At 43.2% G+C, this 19,910-nt stretch overlaps 1 protein-coding gene across 4 annotated transcripts in view; it reads left to right on the top strand.

Annotated features, from left to right (window-relative positions):
• LOC106589837 (microtubule-associated serine/threonine-protein kinase 1) overlaps positions 1 to 19,910 on the top strand; it is an 89,887-nt gene that overhangs the window by 30,899 nt on the left and 39,078 nt on the right. For 3 of the 4 annotated variants that reach the window (XM_045707909.1, XM_045707903.1, XM_045707916.1), the window contains 3 exons: positions 12,933 to 13,021; positions 13,492 to 13,567; positions 14,613 to 14,685. In XM_045707909.1, coding sequence (XP_045563865.1) covers positions 12,933 to 13,021; positions 13,492 to 13,567; positions 14,613 to 14,685 — 238 coding nt within the window. Of the gene's footprint in view, positions 1 to 12,932; positions 13,022 to 13,491; positions 13,568 to 14,278; positions 14,447 to 14,612; positions 14,686 to 19,910 lie in introns of those variants that run through there. The other variant, XM_045707921.1, reaches the window with a different exon arrangement.

The following is a 19,910-nucleotide window of genomic DNA, read 5'->3' as shown; positions in this document are numbered from 1 at the left end:
ACCACCTCCCAGTCTCAGCTCAATATAGCTTTCAGTCAATACACAGTACACAAGATAGCACTGTCCCTCCAAGCTTCTGATGATTGCTGTGTCACTCTACCTCGAAGACACATTTTATTTTTTACACCTAAAAAAAGCCTAACCTTGTCATCAGTAATAATAGGACCGTTCAAAAGGGGGAAAACATTTACCTCAGTTCAGTCAATAGATATTACAGTAAAGATATTTCAGTGCCTCAATTCGCTTCTGATTCTGCTGTGTCACTATGGCTGCCTTGAAGGCACGCTTTGACACCTCAAGAATATCCTACATAACTTCGTCATAAATCATGATAGGAGAGTTCAAACGGGGTAACCGACTGCCTGAGGCCCACAGTATGACCACAAGGCATAACATAGCCTTTTCATTATTCTGTTTGTTTTAAACCTACGCGCCTGTGACTGACATCATTTTGAATTAAAGACTATAATAGAGCGCAGTTGCCCACCCATTGTTTCAAAAGAATAACAATAACATAACAAAAATAGTTTCTTAAAGAGGCATATCACCTTTATAAAGGGTCATGATAGTCCTTTCATTTTTGAGAAAAATATCTATAGGCCTTTCTACATTTGTGGAGGAACATTTTCATTAACATTTTGTTAGCATTGTCACTAGCTCATTGTATGGGCTTAAAGAGCTATGACATGGACCTAATATCACTGTTATGGACTATCCTATTACTGTTAAAGTGTGCTAGCTGTAGCATTTTGCTAGCTTCCGTCGTGACTAGCTCAGTCAGTATATTTTGGTTTAACAGCCTGGGCTCCAGATGTGTTGTAGTCAGACTCACTGATGTGTTTCCTAACTAGAACTCCCCTGGAAGGCTACTCTCTCTCTCTGACAGCTCCAGGCCCCGTCATCTTAAATAGACAGACAGGCAGACCTACAGGCCAGAGTTGTCATGTCTTGTCGCCATGCTAGCTACTGTAGCTAGACAGACAAACAGACAGAGAAATAGCTAGATAGACAGACAGAGACAGACATCCTCTTAGATGATGTAGCTACCAGACCTGGGTTCAAGTACTATTTGAAATAATTTCAAATACTTCATCTGTGCTTGATTGAATAGTCCCAATACTTTAAACCCTGTCCATCTGGCACTCCAGGCAGGCAAACAATCAAAGTATTTTACCTGATTTTAAATAGTATTTGAACCCAGGTCTGACTGTAGCTATCTAGCAGGGCCAGACTTTTCTCTGTCTGTTGGCATCCTCTATTTATAGTGTAAAGGGGACAACATGTGTTCATCCCAAATGGCATCCTATTCTCTACAGAGTGCACTACTTTTTACCAGATCCTATGGGTCGTGGTCAAAAGTAGTGCACTGTATAGGGAATAGGTTGCCATTTGGGACAAGGTCCATGTCTTCCTTCCCTTTTATCAGTGGATGTGAAAGAACACCCTGCTGTGAGCAGGCGTAGGCCCTCAAAGGACTTTACAATGTTTCTCACTAAATTGGTCTAGATGGGAAGGTTGGAGCACTCGGATTTTCATTGACGTTTTTGTCTTATCTTTCTTCTCCCTTCCGCCTGGCCTCCCTTTTCCTTCACTCAGTTTCCCTCCCTCCCTTCCTCCCCCTGACTTAGTTTTTCTACCCCCCTCCCTCCCTTTCTCTGACTGAGTTTTTCTATACCCCCCTTCCTCCCTCCCTTTCCCTGACTCAGTTTCTTGACTCCAGACAGCTGTAAATGTTGCAGTCCCCCTTTAAGAAATCCCGAGGAAGTGTCAGAGAAAGTCAATAGACAATAGTGATGGACTGACACACAAACTTCATATTGTGGCTTGACTGTGACCTCTGATTTCACTGCTTCACATCAGACAGCGGTAAACATTAAGAAACCCGGAGTGTCATAGAAAGGTCACCTGACAGGAAATTGCCTCGGGTCGATCAATATTCTAACGATCAGAAAGGTCTGCATGGTGTCCTGTCTGCCCTGTGACTCAGCATGCAGAAGACGACACTAACGTTACATCAGCACACACTCATGCTTACTGTATAGACACGTATGCACACAAACATACAGAGGCACACACACACACACACACACACACACACACACACACACACACACTGTCCACCATGATGATATACCCGTTTAGATGGGTTGGGAATTACTACACATAGTCTTTAGAACAGTCTACTATGATATACTAGACTAGCAGTCCCTTTAATAAGAATAAGAATAATTATCATTATAATAATGATAATAATCATCAATATAATAATTATTATAATAATTTGGTGGGTGCTTATATTTGTCTTATTTCAAATGTGTTTTTTCATATCCCACCCTCCCTGAGACACGCAGTTTGGGAAGACATCCAGTCTCTGTTTCATCTTCTTTTAACTGCGGTTACATAAGATGTAGGACTACTGAAGCTACAGATCACCATGCTGCCCATACAGTATCTATGGACATCCATTAAGTCTCACACACACACACACACACACACACACACACACACACACACACACACACACACACACACACACACACACACACACACACACACACACACACACACACACACACACACACACTGTTTATCTTGACGTAATGGTAGCTGTCCTCTGTGTGTTGTCTCTGTGGACATGGCCTTGGTATAGGAACTATAGTCATATAGTCATGTTGAGCAGTTATTTAGAAAGCAATTAACCAGACCACAAAACATAGTGAACTTAAACACAAGCTGGTTTGTCGTCCAAGGATTGTGTGGGTGGATGGGTCGGTGTGTTTGCATCAGAAGTGTCAATGTCAGTATCTTCCTATGATTGTAGAGTAAATAAAATATTGTCTGCTCTGCAATTGACAGAAATGAAATGATGTGAGAAGAGAAGTGGTGCACTCTCACCTTTCACTTTCTCTTTTACTCTTTTGTTCTCTCTACTTTATTCACTGTTCCCCACACAAAGAGCACAATACGCTCAGTTGGTATCCTGTGTGTGTGTGTGTGTGTGTGTCTGTGTGTGTGTGTGTGTGTGTGTGTGTGTGTGTGTGTGTGTGTGTGTGTGTGTGTGTGTGTGTGTGTGTGTGTGTGTGTGTTTGTGCACTCATATGTGAGACTAATGGCAGTGTACCAGTGAGGGGCCTGCACAGGGGATAATCGCTCTTCACACGAGTCATTACCACTGATTTGACCTTTGACCTGGTGACAGCCACCAGATTGGGTACAGTAGGAAACAACGACAGGATTGGTTGCTCTACTATTTGGAGAAACATGCAGCTCTCCTCTAACTAGCTATCATTCCCTCTACATGTCATCCTTCCCCTTATTCTCTTCATGGTTCTTTCCTCCCCTTTTATGTCTCTTCCTTACTCTTTTTCATGTCCTGTCAGTCCCCCTCTCTGTTTCTCGCAATGTTTTTTAAATGTAATTTGTCAACGTATTGTGATTTGGAATCTACGAGGAAAATACATTGGATTTGAAAAAAGTCATCAACTACGTTGTTTTGTGGGTAAAATTTCCCTCAACTGTTTCCCTCAAAATGTCAAACACATGTCATCATTGTAACCAATTTTCAACACAGACAAACTATGTTGAATTTGTACACTACATGACCAAAAGCATGTGGACACCTGCTCGTCAAACATCTCATTCCAAAATCATGGGCATTAATATGGAGTTGGTCCCCCTTTGCTGCTATAACAGCCTCCACTACTCTGGGAAGGCTTTCCACTAGATGTTGGAACATTGCTGCGGGGACTTGCTCCATTCAGTCAAAAGAGCATTAGTGAGGTCAGGCAATTAGGCCTGGCTCGCAGTCGGCCTTTCAATTCATCATAAAGGTGTTTGATGGGTTGAGGTCAGGGCTCTGTACAGGCCAGTCAAGTTCCTATGACGGTGCCACGTTGAAAGTCACTGAGCTCTTCAGTAAGGCCATTCTACTGCCAATGTTTGTCTATGGAGTTTGCATGGCTGTGTGCTTGATTTTATACACTTGTCAGCAACAGGTATGGCTGAAATAGCCAAATCCACTAATTTCAAGAGGTGTCCACATACTTTTGTATATATAGTGTACCTTTGAAACAACGTCAGATCTTCAAGGTAATATCCACTATAAGAATGCAATAGGCTGGACAGCATCTCTTACTGGAGTGTTGATTGATCTGCAGCTATCCCTTTGGTCTCACATCCAGGGTTTTAACCAAGCCCAGCTTATTTTTGATATTTGTCACTGACTACGACCTGCTATCGTGAGAATTATTGTTGTGAAATCTCCACCTAACCTCTACAAGATTGGTGGGTCCCCCTCGGGACGGTTGAGCTAACATATGCTAATGAAATTAGCATGAGGTTGTAAGTAACAAGAACATTTCCCAGGATGTAGACATATCTGATATTGGCAGAAAGCTTCAATTATTGTTAATCTAACTGCACCGTCCAATTTACAGTAGCTATTACAGTGAAAGAATACCATGCTATTGTTTGAGGAGAGTGCACAGTTATGAACTTGAAAATGTATTAATAAACCAATAAGGCACATTTGGGCAGTCTTGATACAACATTTTGAACAGAAATACAATGGTTCATTGGATCAGTCTAAAACTTTGCACATACACTGCTGCCATCTAGTGGCCAGAATCTTAATTGTGCCTGGGCTGGAATAATACATTATGGCCTTGCTCTTGCATTTCAAAGATGATGGTACAAAAAAATACATTGTATTATCTTTTACCAGATCTAATGTGTTATATTCTCCAACATTAATTTCCACATTTCCAAGTGTTTCCTTTCAAATGGTATCAGGAATATGCATATCCTTGCTTCGGGTCCTGAGCTAAAGGCAGTTAGTTGGGTATATCATTTTAGGTGAAAATTGAAAAAAAGGATCCGATCCTTAATCGGTTTTAAAAGATTCACTTGCTATCGAAGTCATTCCAAAGGGTAGGTTCAACAGAGCAAATTAACTCTAACCATACTTATCATACATATCAATCATATAACATCAATGATGCTATTTAGGCCTATATAACATTTGGGAAGTCATCAACAGCTATTCTATAAATTCAGCTCAGGATTCAACTAAAAATAGCCAATAAATAAAGGCCTTGGGTTTCAAGCTCTGGTTAATTTCAAATAGAATTTACAAGTTAATCATAAATATGTTGGATTCACATCTCCATCTCAACCAAAAATACAAGTTAAAGAATAGGATTAAATCAAATCAAATCAAACTGTATTTAAAGTGCATTTAAAATTTGATTTGATTTATTCCTAAACATACATTTTGGGTTGAAATGGAGACGTGACGCCAACAGATCAATTATTCATTTGTAGATAAACTGGAATTAAATACCAGACTCAGTGGCATAGATGGAGCTAAACAAGCAGAAGATCTCCTTCAAAAGTTGATATTTGTTTTCGTTGACAATCAAACACAATTCAATTTCACTTTTTCAATACGGTAAATAGCCTATTACCTTGTCGACAAGTTAACAAATGATATGTTGGATTCATGTCTCCATCTCAACCAAAAATAAAAGTTAAAGAACAGGATTAAGCCAGTTGGAACTATCCAAGCAGCAGATACTTCTCCTTTAAATGTTGCGTTGCGTTGTCAACCAAACATAATTCTATATTACTTTTGTAAGACAGTAAATAGCCTGATGTAAGGCTTTACTGCTGTCACGTCCTGACCAGTATAAGGGTTATTTGTTATTGTAGTTTGGTCAGGACGTGGCAGAGGGTATTTTGTTTATGTGGTTCGGGGTGGTGTTTTATGTAGTAGGGTGTTTGATTTATTATTTCCAGGGTTTTTGGGGTTATGTTCTAGTTTTTGTATTTCTATGTGGTCTCTAGTCTTTTGTATTTCTATGTCTAGTTTATTGGGGTTGGACTCTCAATTGGAGGCAGGTGTTTTCTAGTTGCCTCTGATTGAGAGTCCTATATATGGGTATGTGTTTGGTTAAGTGTTTGTGGGAGATTGTTTCTTGTTTTGTGTGTGTGAGCATGACAAGACTGTTTTGTTGTTCGTGAGTTCTTCTTTTGTTATTTTGGTGTTTTCTTGGTTTAAAATAAATACAAGATGAGCATCCACATTCCTGCTGCGTTTTGGTCCTCCATTCCAGACGACAACCGTTACAAGTGCATTGATCACTTGCGCCATGCTATTAGATTGTGCTATTAGATCAAGCACAGTGATAACACATCCAAAAAATAATATTAAGTTGTTGTATAAATAAACAAAATATCTGACATTGTATTCCCATTTGAACTTTAGTGTGCTTTTAAATGGTTGAAAGCGCAGTGATAACACATTTAGGTGACAACAAAACCAAAAATCCGACATTGAATTTCCATTAGAATTTGGTTGTGCTTTTAGATGGTTGAAAGCATAGTGATAACACATTGTTGAATTCCCAAACGTTTGGCTGTCGTTTTGAGTGGGTGAAAATAGGTTGGAATCTTATTGATGCGTATCTACCAAATATTACCCAATTTTCCACATTGAAATGATGTGGTGTGCCCAGTGGGTTACCTTCTCTTTCACAGAATAGAGAATAGGTTTCACGCTCGTCCTCATTCAAAGGCAGATTTAAAAGAGAGGCTGTGAGAGCATCACAGTGAGTTCCAGGCTAAGACAGATGGAACTGAGCCGTGATATTTTAGCTACATGTTCCATTGACTTTCCTTTACATTTACATTTTTACATTTTAGTCATTTAGCAGACGCTCTTGTCCAGAGCGACTTAAATCTTAAAATAGCTAGGTGGTACAACCACATATCTCAGTTATAGTAAGGGACCTGGGTCTTGACTGCTATCTGGGTCCAGTGTTGCTGCAGCGTGGCCAGGGATTCTCCACAACCAGGACTTGATCCACTATCTTTGGAGCCTCCAGCTTCTGGCCAATCAGCAGCACAGCCATCATGCACCGCACCTGGTGATAGAGAAAGGCCAGTCCTTTGATCTCAAATATGATAGGTCTTATGGGTCTGTGGCAGTGGGCATGGTAGGGTGAGCTTGATGGACAGACTGGACCGTGGCAGACAGGATGGTCCTCCGGAACTGCAGCACTCCTTGCACAGGTTGTGGAAGTCGTGGGTGCCCTCATAGCGTTTGGCAGCCGCTGCCATCAACACTACATCCAGAGCACCACATGGGAACTACTAGTACCGGTATGTTCTGGACTGACAGTCGCAGTGTGCACTGAATCCCTCCGCAGCAGGTGACCAGTCAAGAATCCTGGTGTCCTGGGGCAGGACTCTGTTCAGCATCTTCACATAAGGGAGCTCCGCCGCGTCCACTTTGTTCTTGACTTCATCGTAGACATGGAGCGCAAGTCTATGGATATGACCTGGGAAAAGTCACTGACTGCTTTGTCGGTTCAGCCACAACAGTGATAGTTAGAACTCTGGCGATCCTGGATCAGTTGAGTCTTCATAAGAGCCGGGCCTCCACAGTGTTGTCTGTGTTCTCCTGGACAGCAAGCGCAGTGCAACATGGCACCGAGGATGGGTCGAGATATCAAACAGTCGGTCCCTCTTTTTCCTGCCACCAGCATCAGGCTTCTGTTAACCTTCCAAAGATACTCATTGAAGAGGTAGGGTTTCAGATGTTTTATGAAGATGGGCAGGACTTTGATGTCCTAGCTTCAGGGGAAGATGGTTCCACCATTGGGGTGCCAGGACAGAGAAGAGCTTTGACTGGGCTGAGCGGGAGCTGCCCTCCTGTACGGTTGGGAGAGCCAAGAGACCAGAGTACTCGGGTTGGGGTGTAGGGTTTGAGCATAGCCTGAAGGTAGGGAGGGGCAGTTCCTCTTGCTGCTCCGTAGGAAAGTACCATGGTCTTGTAGTGGATGCGAGCTTCGACTGGAAGTCAGTGTGGAGTGTGCGGAGGAGAAGGGGTGACATGGGAGAACTTTTGATTTAGTCATACACACACACACATACACTGCCATTTGGCCTTTTTTCTCATCAGTTGTTATCACAGCTTTCTCCGCTGTTACTCTGACTGATCACCAGAACCCACAGACAGACAGACAGAGACTGCATGGGCCATTGATTCTCTATAAATCACACAACCACACACTGACTGGCAACTCTACTGTCAAATACTGTCGGAGTGACTGACTGCCTGCCACCGGAAGAGTTTGTAGCCTGGTGATGTGATGCAGTAGATTATCATGGATTATGAACTGCTGCCCACACAGCAGATTTGCTGCTTCATCATCATGTTTTACCAAATGGGATTTTTATTACAGTGTGACCTCATGAGGTAGAGTCAGAAGACACAGCATGGGTTATTGATGTCTAGAAATCACAGATCACACAAGACAGACAACACTACTGACTGACTGTTAATTAACACTACTGTCAACTACTGACTGACTGACTATCAAACTGACTGATTGACTGCCACCGGCTGACTGGCTGACTGCCTGCCTGCTACTGGCTGAGCCTGACATCTGGATTAAATGGATTATGATACAGTAGATTAAAACGCTTTATATGACAGATTATGATGTTTTATGAAACTGCCCACACACCAGATTATTTGATGTTTCATCTGCATGTTTTAGTATAATGTGATGTCATAGAAGTTCAAGGGTCATGTATTGAGATGGGATGTGGGTCAAATGTCATAAAGTCAGAGTGCAAAGTATAAAGTAAGTTCTAGACCTGGTGTTCCCTTAGATTGGTCAAAACATATAGATTCAATAGTTGTTAAGATGGGGAGAGGTCTGTCCGTAATAAAGAGATGCTCTGCTTTTTTGACACCACACTCCAAAATGCAAGTCCTGCAGGCTCTAGTTTTATCTTATCTTGATTGTTGTCCAGTCGTGGTCGAGTGCTGCAAAGAAAGATCTAGTTATGCTGCAGCTGGCCCAGAACAGAGCGGCACGTCTTGCTCTTCATTGCAATCAGAGGGCTAATATTAATACTATGCATGCCAGTCTCTCTTGGCTAAGAGTTGAGGAGAGACTGACCACATCACTTCTTCTTTTTATAAGAAACATTCATGTTTTGAAAATTCCAAATAGTTTGCATAGTCAATTTACACACTGTCACGTCCTGACCATAGTAAGAGGTTATTTTCTATGGTATAGTAGGTCAGGGTGTGACAGAGGGTGTTTTGTGTTTTTCTATGTTTTCTATTTCTACGTTTAAGTTATAGTTTTTCTATTTCTATGTTGTTGTTTTTTGGGTTGATCTCCAATTGGAGGCAGCTGGTCCTCGTTACCTCTGATTTGAGATCATATTTAAGTAGGGGTTTTTCTTCCTGGGTTTTGTGGGTTGTTATATTTTGAGTAGTGTTTGTTTTTCTCTGCGTCACGGTTTGTTGTTTTGTCAATTTCAGTTATTTATGTTTTGCAAGGTTTCATGGATTTAATAAAATGTGGAACTACAAACACGCTGCACCTTGGTCCGCTCCTTTCGACAGCCCTGACACACACAGCTCTGACACACACTTACCCCACCAGACATGCCACCGGGGGTCTTTTCACAGCCCCCAAATTCAAGAACCAAATTCAAGAAAGTGTACAGTATCATATAGAGCCATTATTGCATAGAACTCATATTGCTCAAATGAACAGCAAACCTGTTTTTTTTTAAAAAACAGATAAAGCAACACCTCACAGCACAACTCCCCTATTTGACCTAGATATTGTGTGTATGCATTGATATGTAGACTATGTGTGCTGTTTTTACATGTAGTTCTGTCCTTGACCTGTTCTGGTCTATTAATGTTCTGTATTATGTCATGTTCTCTGTGGACCCCAGGAAGAGTAGTTGCTGTTTCGTTACACCTAATGGGGATCCTATTAAAGAAAGGAATAATAATGAGCTGTTATTGTAACTACAGTATTGTTACAGGAAGGAAGGGGCTGGATGTTGTTTGTGTATCAATGGGACTTGTAGAAAAGGGAAACCAGCTCGAGATGTTTTCACCGCTCATATTGTGTGACTCTTTTGTGTTGCTATAGTAACCCCCCCCCCTCTTACTGCTTCGTGGACGGGTCATTGCAGAATGAAGCAAGGAAGCATGTATTACTCATTTATTTACCTGGTTAAATAAATGAATGATTCAATTCAATTCTGACAGATGTAGCTAACGCTTTCTAGAGATGTGTCTAGTCTGGAGACTGGGCATTAAGGATAAACCAAACTGAACGCGATCATGCTGAAAATGTTTGTCCACCTCAATCAACAAGGTGAACAGAAATGCCATATGATATGCTATCAAAACCTTTATGTTGTGTGATATAGTAAGGACACTGCTCTTGATTTATGGTGGTCTTGGGATAAAGCCAGCAGCATACACACACATAAACATACAACACACACACACACACACACACACACACACACACACACACACACACACACACACACACAATCTAAACCAGATGGAGAGCGGCTGAGCCCACACTACATGACCATAACCGTGACTGAGATTTACCCTGTCACTCAGCAACACCAGAGAGGAGAGAGAAAACACACACACTTGTCTTCTTTTCCTTTCCATTTCTCTCTTTCACCCCTGCCTCTCTATATTCATCTCCCTCTTTCCCATGTTTCCTTCAATTTTTCATTTGTCAGCTCTATCGCAGATCTTTTTCCGTCAGACTAAAGTCATGAGAAACGTTATGAAAGACACAGCATGTCATCGCCTGAACATAGTTCCAGTTAGGTCTGTGGATGACTCATCACTTGAATTCATTCTCAGGCGAAATGTCTAATGTAGTGGAACTGAACTCTGAAGAAATAAAACGAGGCATCTCTCTATTCTCCTTCACTCATTATTCTCAACCCTGGTAGTCTCTCTTTCTCCTTTCTCTCTCACTTGTTCTCACACACTCGATTTCTTTGTCACACGTACTCCCCCTCTCTCCCCCCCTCCTCTCCTCCCCATCCCACCCCTTCTCTCTATCTCTATATGTGGGTTAGAGAGTTCATTTAATCAAGCCACAGGAGAGGACAGTGACGTTCAGCGTGCAATAGAATCCCACTTAGAGGGACCAGTCTGAACCCATAAAGTCCCAGTCCTCCTTCATAAAGAAACTAGATTCATCATTAAGATAATGACACATTTAAAGGTCATGTTTACATTGGCCAATTTAAGTACTGTGTATTCTACACTGTATTATTGATTGTGTGATCAATTGTGAAGGTTAATATACTATTAATCAACCAAATTTAAATAAACATGTAAGATGAAAAAAAGATAGATAGAAAATAGAAAGATAAAGGAGAGCAAGGACTGGGATGACTCTCTCTCTGTCTCTCAGTATTTTTGTCTGGTTCTTCTCCAGTCCTCAGAGAGTTGTAGTGTAATGGTGTTAAGCCACTTCCAAAACCAAGCCTAATGCATTTCCCTTAAATATTTCACCACCCCTTCTCTCCAAATGTGTGTGTGAGTTCCTTGACAAGCCTCTCCTGGTGCCTGAGTGACACAGAGAGAGATCACTAGGTGGTTTTTGGCTGTTTCCTTGTGTTAGCTGTTCTGACGAGGAACAAACACATGACAATAAAAAAAAAAGAACGGATATGGCGGTGGAGGGAGGAAGGGGGGAGGGAGGAAGGGGGAGGGAGTGCTGTATTTGAAATGCATCAATGCATTATGGAAATTGTCCTCCTGTTTGAGACATGTACGTATACCGCTCGTGCATGTGCGTGCGTGCGTGCGTACGTAGGGTGCATGTGTGTCGTGTACTGACCTGCTCATGCGTGTGTGTGTAATTTACATCCCAGCTGTATAGAGCAGCATGCTATCTGATGCAATGTGGAACAAGCCTAGCCCAGGTCTTTGTCATGCTGTGTTAGCGCTGTGCAGCTCCCTACCGCTTCTCATCTGGCTGACAGCTACCCTTCAAAACCAGCACACTGGAGCGATCTGGCAGAGCAACCGAAACAGACTTGACACGCACACACACATACACACACAGAGGAGAAAAGTGACATTTTTACTCGGGGTCATTTTTCGAGGCTACAGTATGCCATATTCCTATTACTATTGTGCTATGCTGACAGTGTTGTAAGTCGTTATTCTGGAGTCATTATTAGTGGGGAATACAGTGTAGTAAGTCATCATTGGTCGACCATAGATTGAGGAAGGAGGAGAAGGAGGTCGAGGAGAAGGAGGAGAAAGGGAACAGTCTACTGTGGGTGATTTTTCAAGGCTATACCATATTTCTCTCCAATGCTGATAGTGGTGTATAATATGGAGAATAGATATTAGTGAGGGATTTCAGCCAACTACAACATAACACCGTTACGTACGGTTCCCTGACTACAGGAAGTATGGTTGTTATGGTAGAATCACACCTTTTAAAGCCCTCCTCCCGCATAACACCATCTGTGTCACACTCAGTGTGTGTGTGTCCATGTTTTTTTTCTCTTGCATCAGGAGGGTTAATCCTCATTTATATGATAATCTCAACACATCATTACCTGCCCCTCTCCTTCTCTCTCGCTCTCTCTCCATCTCTCCCTCGCTCCCATCAGTATCTCGCATGAGAGGTGTCTCGTCGAAGTTGACAGTGAAGGAAATTGGAAGTCTTTGTTGCCGTGGCTCGTGGTGTGTGTGTGTGTGTGTGTGTTTGTGTGTGTGATCCACAAGGCTTTGTTGCTTTGGCTCTCTCCCCACGTGGTGGGCTGACTTCAATACACCATGTTCTCTGGCCCAATTTGTATGAGCATGCATACACACATTTACACACAGAAGCGCGCACACACACGCTTACACATGCGTTCAAGCTCAGAAGCACACAGCCACACAAACACGCACTCACACACACACACATGAAAGTACACACGATCACACCCGACTTTCTCATAGATATTACGTTAAGAGTGGTAGATGCTGTTAGATGGTGACGTTATCACCTCTTTGACTGTGTTTCAGATAATGATGGCCTGTGTGTTTGTGGCTGTGTGTGTTCTAGTTGCCGGACCAGTAACCGGAAGAGCCTCATTCTAACCAGTACATCACCCACTCTCCCTCGACCACACTCACCTCTCCCTGGACACATAGGTAAGGAAATTGGTTATAATTAAGCATTAAGACATGAGGGGGTGTGGTATATGGCCAATATACCACGGTATATTGGCCATATATTACAAACTGCCGAGGTGCCTTATTGCTATTATAAACTGGTTACCAATGTCATTAGAGCAGTAAAAAGAAATGTTTTGTCATACCCATGGTATACGGCCTGATATACCACGGATATCAGCTAATCAGCATTCAGGGCTCAAACCACCCAGTTTATAATAACAGTTAATATTCTATTTACAGTGATGTATAATGGGCCAGTTTGGTTCTTTGTAGCTCAGTTGGTAGAGCATGGTGCTTGTAAGGCCAGGGTAGTGGGTTCAATTCCCGGAACCACCCATACTTAAAATGTATGCATGCATGACTGTATGTTGCTCTGGATAAACATTTCTGCTAAATATATTAACTATTATAATGGCACTTCATGTTTGTTTCCTGTCTCTCCACAGGAAGTAGTCCATTGGACAGCCCAAGGAACTTCTCCCCCAGTGGCCCTGCCCACTTCTCATTTGCCTCCTCTAGAAGGTAAATAGCGTTTGGAATACTCAATACATCTGCTGTTTACATATAAAGAGATTTTATCAAGTTATATAAAGGGATTAAAAACCAGCAAACGCTCTTAGCAGGTCCCTTTTTATGATCCTATAATCTAATCTAGCAGCAATATCTCTAAATCAGATAATCCTACTACAACCAAAAAGCCTTTGGCTACACTGCATAAACAAACACATTGTCATACCAATACCGCCATAGTAGCAATCAACTGGCCATTCTTTTTTGAAGGAATATTTTTCGTTTTGTGGGCAGGCAGGATAGTAGAGAGGAAAGACAGAGAGAGTTGCTGAAATAGCAGTAGGCTGGATTTGAACCCCTGCTGCAGCCGTATATGTGCTCCAGAGGCAGTAGCTTAGAACGCTAGACCACCCTAGGCCTCGACTGACCATTTATTTAAGCAGTGACAATATTCCAGTGGCACACACACAGTGAAAGGGAATTCAGTAAGGTTATTTACTCCATTATGCTGGACAGAGACAATTTCCCCTCTTTGCACTCCCCTGTCACACGGCATGACAAAGTGTGTGTGTGTGTGTGTGTGTGTGTGTGTGTGTGTGTGTGTGTGTGTGTGTGTGTGTGTGTGTGTGTGTGTGTGTGTGTGTGTGTGTGTGTGTGTGTGTGTGTGTGTGTGTGTGTGTTGTGTGTGTGTGTGTGTGTGTGTGTGTTTATGTGCGCGCACAGACGGATGGGCCTCTGAGTGCCAGGATGTAGCCAAAACCAACATCCATCATGACTCCAGCAGTATCAGACAGATAGAAGGACCCACAGAGAGAGGGAGAGAGATATGTGTAGCAGGTCCCCAGGGAAGCAGAGGAAAGGAAGGGATTATTGGCGCAAAAGGCAATCCAGGTGGTGTGAAAGAAATGTGAAACATTAAGCTTTCTGACTTTTTGGACAGAAGGAACAATCTATTGTAACACATGACGCAATTCTTCCTGCTCTCTTCCTAACCCCCCTCTCTCTCTCTCTCTCTCTCACTCCCACCCTACCCCTCTCTCCCTCTTATCTTTTGCAGGGCGGACGGTCGAAGATGGTCCCTGGCCTCTCTCCCCTCCTCTGGATATGGCACCAACACACCCAGCTCAACGGTAACTACAACTGACCCATTTTTACACAGACGGTAAAATGTGTAAGAACAACAATCTCTAATGACAGTTGTCCTTATTATCATTTATTGTCCTAACTATTTATGTTGTTTCATCTGTGTCTGAAACGGACAAAAGAAAACTCAAATAAAAAGACTAAAATCATTGTAATAACTTGTCCATTTGAACACCACACTCTAGAGGTTCTTTCATATTACCAACATGACATGATCTAGCAGCATGGAGCTCTATGGCCTTGTTATCAGAGTTACTGTTCCTTTCCTCAAGGCACTTCCATTGCTTCATGCCTTGGTCCCTGATTTGAGTAGACTTGACAGTTGAAAGCAGGACAGAGGAAAAACTATCCAGTCTTTTTCTTCATAATAACCACCATATAACTGTTAAAGGGGCAATCTGCAATTCAAACCATAATCAGTGGAAGTAGTAATTGCAGATTGCTCCTATAAGTCATGAGACATCTGATAGGGCGAAAATCATTTTTTATTCTAGCTCTCATTCATGCAAATTACATTAGTGAAACTTGACATTCCATGCATGAATATGTATTTATACGCTAGAATGTATTTCCATATATTAAATGATGCCCTGCTTGGTATGCAAGATGCCATTAGGAAACTCATGTTCTGTGGAGTTGATGTTCTACTTGTTTTGTTCTGCTCTTAAAACGATTACACGGCACACTAGCAGCCTTCTGGTGCCATGTGCAGGTACACACACACACACACTGACAGACAGACACACACACACACACATACACTGACAGACACACACACACACACACACACTGGTAGACACACACACACACTGACAGACACACACACACACACACACACACACACACACACACACACATACACTGGCAGATACACACACACTGACAGACACACACACACACACACACACACACACACACACACACACACACACACACACACACACACACACACACACACACACACACACACACATTTACAGACACACACACTGATAGACACACACACTGACAGACATACGCACGTACACACACACACACACACACACACACACACACTGACAGACACACACACACACACACTGACAGACACACACACACACACACATACACTGGCAGATACACACACACACACACACACTGACAGACACACACACACACACACACACACACACACACACACACACACACACACACACACACATTTACAGACACACACACACACACACACATACACACACACACACTGGCAGACACATACACACACACACACTGGCAGATACACACACACACACACACACTGGCAGACACACACACACACACACACACTGACAGACGCACACACTGACAGACGCACACACTGACAGACACGCACACACTGACAGACGCACACACTGACAGACACACACTCACTGACAGACACACACACTGACAGACACACACACTGACAGATACACACACTGACAGATACACACACTGACAGACAGACACACACACTGACAGACACACACACTGACAGATACACACACACTGACAGATACACACACAGACAGACAGACACACACACTGACAGACACACACACACTGACAGACACATACACAGACAGACACACACACTGACAGACACACACTGACAGACACACACACTGACAGACACACACACACAGACAGACACACAGACAGACAGACACACACAGACAGACACACACTGACAGACACACACACTGACAGACAGACACTGACAGACAAACACACACACTGACAGACACACACACAGACAGACACACACACTGACAGACACACACTGACAGACACACACACTGACAGACAGACACACACACTGACAGACACACACACTGACTGACAGACACACACACTGACAGACAGACACACACACTGACTGACAGACACACACACTGACAGACAAACACACACACTGACAGACAGACACACACACTGACAGACACACACACTGACAGACACACACACACTGACAGACAGACACACACACTGACAGACACACACTGACAGACACACACACTGACAGACACACACACTGACAGACACACACACACTGACAGACACACACTGACAGACAGACACACACACTGACAGACAGACACACACACTGACAGACAGACACACACACTGACAGACACACACTGACAGACAGACACACACACTGACAGACAGACACACACACTGACAGACGCACACACACTGACAGACGCACACACCAACAGACACACACACACTGATACACACACACTGACAGACACACACACACTGACAGACAGACAGACACACAGTGACAGACACACACACACTGACAGGCACACACACAGACAGACAGACACACTGACAGACACACACACACTGACAGAGACACCCCTCCCACACACGTACCAAAGCCTTCCCATCTATAATTTGTGCTGTAGATCTCAGCTGAATAGTTAAAAGGTCCCTTCCCGCTAGTGAACATGGATCTATCCCATAATACTACCCATGCAGAACAGAACTAAAAATAAACCAGCGGCTTGGATCAGATCGGTTGCTAAGATGTACGTTCATAACCTGATTTATCACTGTGGCTGATGACTTGGCTCAAAGAGAACGTGTGTGTGTGTGTGTGTGTGTGTGTGTGTGTGTGTGTGTGTGTGTGTGTGTGTGTGTGTGTGTGTGTGTGTGTGTGTGTGTGTGTGTGTGTGTGTGTGAGAGAGATAATAAAGTAGAAACAGAAAGTCAACCGGTCTTAAAAACATCTCCTCCTCTATCCATTGCTATCATTCAGTTAGCTAAACTGAGGGATAGAGTGAGGGATGGAGTGAGGGATGGAGTGAGGGATGGGGGGATACAGACAGAGATTGAAAGAGAATACAGAAAGAGTCAATGAATAGTGAAATGTGTGTAAGAGAGAGAGAGGGGGAAAAGAGAGACAAAAAAGACAGGAAAGAACGAGAACACCCCCCCACAAACATCCCCCTCTCTTCTCTCCCCCTCTCTTCTCTTCCTCTCTCCCCTCTCCTCTCCTCTCTCCACCTTCCTCTCTTCTCTCCCCCTCTCCTTTCTTCTCTCCCCCTCTCTTCTCTTCCTCTCTCCCCTCTCCTCTCCTCTCTCCACCTTCCTCTCTTCTCTCCCCCTCTCCTCTCTTCTCTCCCCCTCTCTTCTCTTCCTCTCTCCCCTCTCCTCTCCTCTCTCCACCTTCCTCTCTTCTCTCCCCCTCTCCTCTCTTCTCTCCCCCTCTCTTCTCTTCCTCTCTCCCCTCTCCTCTCCTCTCTCCACCTTCTTCTCTTCTCTCCCCCTCTCCTCTCTTCTCTCCCCCTCTCTTCTCTTCCTCTCTCCCCTCTCCTCTCCTCTCTCCACCTTCCTCTCTTCTCTCCCCCGTCCTCTCTTCCTCCTGTGCAGACATCAGTTTTCAGACCTCCTCCGGCTCTTACACGAACCATTACTTGCTTGATTAGCTACTGCAGGGTCCGCATACACAGAGGAGGTGAAAGGAGGGGATGAGGACAGAGGAGATGAAAGGAGGGGATGAGGACAGAGGAGATGAAAGGAGGGGATGAGAACAGAGGAGATGAAAGGAGGGCAGAGGAGATGAAAGGAGGTGATGTGGGCAGAGGAGATGAAAGGATGGGAGAGGAAATGAAAGGAGGGGATAAGGGGAGAGGAGATGAAAGGAGGGGATGAGAACAGAGGAGATGAAAGGAGGTGATGAGGGCAGAGGAGATGAAAGGATGGGATGAGGGGAGAGGAGATGAAAGGAGTACAGAGGGGATGAAAGGAGGGCAGGAGGACAGAGAGAGACACCTTTAAACCCAACCAAATCATGAGAAAACAAAACGATATCATTGGAAAGAATTTACAAAAAAACAGAGCGAACTAGAATGCTATTTGGCCCTAAACAGAGAGTACACAGTGCTAGAATACCTGACCATTGTGACTGACCCAAACTTAAGGAAGTCTTTGACTATGTACAGACTCAGTGAGCATAGCCTTGTTATTGAGAAAGGTCACCAAAGGCAGACCTGGCTCTCAAGAGAAGACATTGAGAGCCAGGTCTCATTGCTCACAAAATGAGGTGGAAACTGAGCTGCACTTCCTAACCTTCTGCCAAATGTATGACCATATTAGACGCATATATTTCCCTCAGATTACACAGACCCACAAAGAATTAGAAAACAAATCTAATTTTGATATCTATTGGGTGAAATACCTGTGTGCCATCACAGCAGCAAGATGTGTGACCTGTTGCTACAAGAAAAGGGCAACCAATGAAGAACAAACACCATTATAAATACAACCCATATTTATGTTTATTTGTTTTCCTTTTGTACCTTAACCATTTGCACAACATTACAAAACTGTATATAAACATAATATGACATTTGAAATGTATTTTGGAACTTTTGTGAGTGTAATGTTTACTGTACATTTTTTGTTTATTTCACTTGCTTTGGCAATGTTAACATGTGTTTCCCATGCCAATAAAGTCCCTTAAATTAAATTGAATTGAATTGAGAGAGAGGAAAAGGGAGAGGGGGAGAGAGGAAGAGAGGAGGGAGAGATGGAGAGAGGAAGTAAGACAGAGTTAATGGAGTAAGAGAGAGAGAAAGAGAGAGAACCACAACAGGGGAGGACATAATACTTTCCCTCTATCCTGCTATCTCTCCTTCCTTGTATCCCTCTATCCTCCTTCAATCCACCCTACTCATAATTGATAATGTTGATGTGCATTTAGCAATTTGAAGTGGTTTGGATTGGAACCAGAAGTAGGCCAGGTTCTAATGGATTTCATAGCAGAAATCATTGTTTAACCTCCCAACACACACTCACACACTCGCGAACACACACCATCTCCCCATCCCTATGGGAGACGTGTTCATTAAAGCCCTTGATTGATCCAGCCTGGTTTTTCCTGTAGCTCTAGAACAGAAAAACACGTTTGTTTAAGAGTAGGGTCTGCTAGTGCTAAGACCCCTGAGGCGCCACTTTAGCTTGTTGTCCAGTTTTAGTTTTCAGTCTCTTAGAATTGGTCTATTTTCTCTCTCTCTTCATCACACTCTTTCTCCCTCCCACTCTCTTTTCATCACATTTTTTGTTTTGTGATATTGACGTTTGTCCAGCAGCCAAGAAGCTCTGCATCTAACGCATTATTTGTACAATAAAGGCTTATTAATGCTTGAGGGCTCACTCTCTGCGCCTCTCTTTCTCTCCA

The sequence above is a fragment of the Salmo salar genome, chromosome ssa02, assembly GCF_905237065.1.
Source record: "Salmo salar chromosome ssa02, Ssal_v3.1, whole genome shotgun sequence".
In the NCBI taxonomy this organism is placed as follows: domain Eukaryota; kingdom Metazoa; phylum Chordata; class Actinopteri; order Salmoniformes; family Salmonidae; genus Salmo; species Salmo salar.
This window is presented reverse-complemented; position numbering and strand designations above follow the sequence as displayed.